At 31.2% G+C, this 6,455-nt stretch overlaps 1 protein-coding gene across 1 annotated transcript in view; it reads right to left on the reverse strand.

The window, feature by feature from the left end:
* Positions 1 to 3,434: 3,434 nt before the first annotated feature.
* LOC106870929 (membrane metallo-endopeptidase-like 1) overlaps positions 3,435 to 6,455 on the reverse strand; it is a 68,988-nt gene continuing 65,967 nt past the window's right edge. Inside the window, exon 21 of the mRNA XM_014917171.2 lies at positions 3,435 to 6,029. Within this exon, the coding sequence (XP_014772657.1) occupies positions 5,933 to 6,029 (97 nt within the window). The 3' untranslated portion in view covers positions 3,435 to 5,932. The remainder of the gene's footprint in view (positions 6,030 to 6,455) is intronic.

Below are 6,455 nucleotides of genomic sequence, written 5' to 3' on the forward strand. Positions count from 1 at the left end.
ATATATATATATACACACATATACACACACACACACATATATATATATATATATATACACTTCTTTTTATAAAGCTGCAAAACTATTACTCCGAGTTTTACGCTCCCCTTCCTCGGACAGTTCTATATATGATTCCTTAAAGAAAAAACAAAAAAAAAAAAAACTATATTAATATATTTTTAATCGAGAGCCAGATAGATTTTTAAGTCGATTCATATGTTTTAGTAATTCAATTTGATCACCCATTTTAGTTGATGTCTATATACTTTTTCTTGACAGGCCCTTCTATACATTTTGCATTTTTATATGTACATCTGTATTTTTTCTCATCTATGCTTATATATGTATTTTTTTTATATGAAGAAAACATTCACATTGTTGCGGAGGGAATAAAATGATGTAAACAATGCAATCATCTCATCAGTGTAAAAACGAAACAAAAGTCACCAATAAAAAGAAAAAATTACTGCGTATATGAATTACTGCGGTAATCACATTATCTTAAAATGGCTTATTTACGTTTTTCTTTTTTTCCCTAACAAGATGTTTGCATTTTTTTACATAATTTTATCCCCTCCAGAATAATATTCATGTTTTCGAAACATATGTCGGAATATAACGATTTGAATAACACCTCCATTTAACTCCATTTGTTAATTTATATACATATAAATATAGATAGAGAGATAGGGAGGGAGAAAGCGATATATATATATATATATATATATATATATATATATATATATACGTACATACACACACAAACGCACACATACACATGTAGAATATAAAACCAAACAGCGGTGCATTAAAAGTTAGAGCATTGGTCTGAAACATGAGAACCTGGATCTCATTCCTAGACACGGCATTGTGTTCTTGAGGACAGAGATTCTTATTTTACGTTGTTACAAACTATTCTACGGAAGATGTCTTCCAGCCTGATGCCGATGCTACCCTTTATCTCTCAAGCTTTCATATCTTCCACACCGGGTGTTAATGTTTGGGAGCACTGCGTATGATTTCTATATCAGCTTGTAATTATATCGGCTTCTAAACAGATGCAAAATATGGTAGATACTTATTATTTACATTATTTACATTCGAGGGATATTTGTCCTCATCTTGTTTGTTGTTTGTTGGTAGATGCTTTTAAATCATACTTTCTTGCGAATAATGTGTATGGTTTTATATACAACCTTGTCAAAATCCATTTATCTAATGAAGTTTATTAATATTTACTTGATTAGATACTTTTCAGGTATACTATACTTTAATCTTTCTCCATGTTTTTCAAAAGTTTTAATGAATCTATAAATTATATTACAAACTTCTTGGTACAGTAAACCGAAAATAACTTCTTAATCCTAGTGAGTAGTTTATCTAAACTTTATATTATATTAATAAACACTGTGCAACTTTCGAATCGTAATGTATATATAACACAATAATACATGACTGCTAAATAAAATTTTTTTTGTTTATGTGACTGACGTACGTATTTGTTTCAATTGAAACGTTTGTGTGTATTTATACTATTGATTGTAAAGCTGCTGTTAATTACGATTAAAATATTCTAAACTGAATGATTCGTTCCCCATATAAAAGATATCATCACTATTAGGCCTTTAAAAGCATGAACGCACTGTATTTTCATTTTCCATGCTCTACAATATTTTCCTTATTTTATATTCTTTGTTCATTCCAGGGTTCAAATTCCTTTGCAGAATTCGAAAGATTTTTCCGAAGCATTCGGTTGTCAGAAAGATTCGAAAATGAATCCACAACGTAAAAGCAAACTGTGGGATAACTAAGAGAAAATTATGAAATAATAGAAGCCCATATGTTGTTGAAAATCATTGTACATCTGTTATAGATTTGTGTGAATATGGTTGTGTGTATGTATAAGCATAGATTTTGCACTCGTATAGGTATATATACCCTCCGAAATGTTCACAGGATTATGAAATAACATTATACTCATATAAAGATGCGCATATTAAATCTATGTTTCGCAAATCAATGCTCGCTGCATGTGTTTAGGGGTTTCTATTTTTTATTCTTTTATATTTTCCTACTTTAAATTATTTGATTGAATAATCTATTCGCAAAAAATCCATTAAACTATTCATGTACATACTTTTTTGACCTTTTCTTATAAGTACCGAATTCCATATTAACCCTTGTGTTTGTAACTTTTCCCATCGATCCCTCTTTCAAAACGGTATAGAACCCGACACCCACTTAAGAAGCTAAAATAGAAAGAAACACAGACGTGTACACATGTAGGCATGCATACTAACATATACACAAAAAAATACACATGATATATGTGAATCTCTACGAGTGCGTATAAGATAGGCTTCTCAAAAATTCGTCTAAATTTGTTATATGTATATGATTTCCCCCACACACACAGACATACGCACACACACGCACACACACACACACACACACACACACACGCACACACACACACACACACACACACACATCTATATATATATAGAGAGAAAAAGAGATAGACAAAAAGATATTTGAAAGTTTTTGTGAAGATTACTTTATAGTTTTAAATTATAAAGGCGACTTGTTTAAAAGAATTATTGTTTAAATATTCAAAAGTCTTTTATCAGCATGTTACTAAGTATTTTGGGGAGAAATTCTGTTTCGCAGTGTGTGTGAGCGCTTTAGTTCTACATTTTAGAACACACTTGCTATCTCTAAAAGAAGTTTCATTTCTGTAGTAGTGGTAATATTAATTGTATCACGAATTATTCTTCCTTTGTATTTCATATTTAATCATAAATTTTCTGTTACCATTGTTATTATATGGAATGTTGACTATTTTCGGTTTAATTTCGGATCTAGAATTCTTATAAGTATTCTTCGTTTGCCTTTCGTAGTTGAACATTTTTATCTTTTATTTTGTGAAATGGGAATATTTCAAATCTTCCATTTGCATGGATATCTAGATGTTCACTGCAGCGGACATTACTCAGAGATGAATCCTTAATTTGTTTTAAAATTATATCAAGTAATTTTCAATTCGAGATAAGTTGGTTTGAGAATCTTTATATATGGAATATGGGGGTCTTTTAAGCTGTAGTTGTTCTGTTTGGATTTATGTAGTTTAGAAATTACATAGCAGTTACTGGGTTTCACTTTAAGATTAGTGAGGTAATCCAACATTTTTCTTATTGTTAAGTCATACTAGAAACTTTTGGAATGTTTACTAATTTTTCTCATATCTAGTAAATATATTCCACGGTGATGCACAGCACGAATGTAGTTGCATGTCTGAAACAAGTAAAAGAAGTAAAAAAATGCGTGTGTGTATGTGTGTGCGTGTGTGCGTGCGTGTGTGTGCATGTGTGTCTGTGTGTTGAAATGATTATGTATTCAACACTACTAAATACATTTTAAAAACATTGGTAAAATATGATTTGAGAATTTATTAGGATTAAAAAGAAGAAAAAGCGTACATTGTTGTGTCAAAATGTATTACTAATTTCAATTTTTTCAGACAGTTAGGTAATATATTTAGAAAGAATGCAAAAGTACAAAAACAAATTATAAGAACAAATGAACTTTTAATGATCGCTGTCAATAAAAACATGGATTTCTAAACTTTCTCTCATAAAAGATTAATTAAATTCTGTTTATTTCATTATGGTTACGCTATACTTAGCCTGGGTTTTCTTTGGTCACAAATAACATCGAGTCGCAGCACACACACTATATCCAATATATTCATATAACTCTTTTATATCTCGATTGCAGTGAAACGAACATTAAGACTCGAATTACTGTTATATTCAATCTCGTAATAAATTATTAAAGTAAAATACAAGAATACATATGTATGTATATATATATATATATATATATATATATATATATATATATATATATATACATACATATGTATTCTATATATATATATGTGTGTGTGTGTGTGTGTGTGTGTGTGTGTGAGTATAGATATACAAAAATATGTGTGTATATATATATTAAATATAGGATAAAATCAATAGTGATTTTACCAGGTGGTCAGTGCGGAAATAAAGACCTCATAGATACATTTTACAAAATATTTTATAATCATATACATAAACATAACAAGGGTTTGGCTTTACGTCTCACCACGAAAGTTATTCAAGTTGGAAGGTGGAAAAGTCGAAAGTCAAAGTATAAATATCGAAGTGAATATGTTAAAGTATATATTGTGCTTACCAGAAGAGAAGGCATCCTACATGATATTCAAGATAACCACTGTTGGTCTTATGATAATTAGCTTTTCAGTAAAGCAGAGCTCGCAGTTGCTGGTCGCTCCCTCTGTGATAGCTGGCCTTAGCTATAATGCTTACATGGGGGAGGGGTCGATAAAGTTCCTCTCTTTATGTGCCCATACTATATTGGATAAAGATGATGTCTGTTTTTAATTTTGACTTTCAGTGAAACAAGCGGTATCAACAAATCTATGCCAGGTGGAGTATACAATACGTCTAAGCCTCCTCAAACCTTAAGTTATAAATATATAACTGTTGAACTAATTTATGTTTAAGAAAAAATGAACTTAAGCTCACATAAAAATTCCCCCAGTTCGAAATCGTGGATGTTTACATCTTCGTCTCGGAAAGTCTGCTCCAAAATGTTCTTGCATTGAGTAAAACATATACAACCGTTTATAATACTGATATTGTCCTTTCATATAAAAGCAAGGAAGTCATTACTTTTTTCTACAATGATTCCTATTCTGTTATAAAGAATGAGGATGGGCTATTGGGTGAGATAAAGGAATGGGTATGAGCTAATTAATGGCACTATATGGAGGTATGATGGTGGATCTGGCTGGCCTTTATATCCTAAATGTCCTTGAAAATGAGATAAAACTCTTGTAGCCTTGGCGTAGTGTATAAGAAACATGGACATGATATGCATAATACAACAAATAATAATACAATATATTTCTTTACCTGAAGCTAAAAACTACAATTAAAATTGTAAAAAGTTCATTTTCTAGACATTAAAATAAATCTTAGAACGAGAAAATTTAAACACTATCATAAACAAAATTATGTCACCGCTTACACAGACGTAGGCTCAAACGATCCACCGTCAATAATCAAACAACCAATCACTCTAGTAGGCGTGTTTCCATGCTATCGGCTGATAACTCTACTTTCAAAAAGGTAGCCCCATACTACAGTAACGTATTAGAAACATGCAATGGTAACTTATATTGACTCAAATATTGATAGGTGAAGGAGGCGTTGAGAGAGCAATATAATATTTGTAATAGGTAGCCACTGTAACTGTAAACATAGCAAAAAATTGCTGAAACTCATTTCCCTCAGTCACATAGATACCAAAGGATCTTCAACAAAACTTACATTGAGATGGCGGAAAATAGCTTCACAGCATATAGGTTTGTTCAGAGAATACATGTTAATTCAGTATGGTATGGGCATTTGAAGAAATCATTGTGAACAACCCCCATAAAAAATTAAGCATCATAGCTAGGAGACGGGGAATCAAATGCGAGTTGTTCGTTAACCAAATATTAAATACATCAACTGTGAATGTCTAAAATATATGGCAGCAAACATTCTTCCCTTGCAAGCACAAGTAACAATTCATCATTGAAAAATTTAAGCGTGACTCCTCACTCGTTCTGTCACACCCCCAGCCTGGATAAGTTTCTCTTTCCCCAGGAATCACACGCATATTATGTATGTAATGCAGTTGTCATGGTCCTTAAGGATTCTTTAAGCATTCGGCTTTTAAACCACATTTTTAATATTTAGTTGACGCATTTGTAATAGATACCCACTGTAACGTTGACGGGTGTTTTTATCATTATTTGGTGTAGCAGTTTTGTTAAATAATCTCTTATTCAAAGATAAGTCATAAAGTATTATTCTTCATATCACATTCATAATTCGACTTTAGGCTGTGGGTTCATGCTGGCACCTTGGGGACACTGAAACGCCTTTGAAAACAATTCAGAATTCTGTAATAGTTTATGAACCCTGCAAACGAGAAGTTAAAAAAATATTAATTTGTCAAGGCTAAAATAAAGTATGTGTATATGAGATTATGTTACATTGAACATTTAAATGAAAACCTTACGCAGTTTAACTAAAAACAAATGACATCCGATTATTTCCTTCCTTTTAAAAGGACATTCATAAACCTAAGATTTTCAAAATAGAAAGTCCGGAAGAGTGTTCAAAAGGTTTCTCTGCAGTGAATTCAGCCTAGTGGACGGAGGGCTCACACGGCAGTATAAAAGAAATAATTTTTTTTGTATTGAAAATTAAGTAGGACACTTTCAACAGATAATAATAAGTTTTTGAAAGCCTGATATATTCTTTTGTAGTCTCATACCATATTATAAATATCTATTTTGCAATAAAATAGTTACTGCAGAGTGACGCTTTGAACACCCTGTATAT

Source organism: Octopus bimaculoides, chromosome 8 (genome assembly GCF_001194135.2).
Source record: "Octopus bimaculoides isolate UCB-OBI-ISO-001 chromosome 8, ASM119413v2, whole genome shotgun sequence".
Taxonomy (NCBI): domain Eukaryota; kingdom Metazoa; phylum Mollusca; class Cephalopoda; order Octopoda; family Octopodidae; genus Octopus; species Octopus bimaculoides.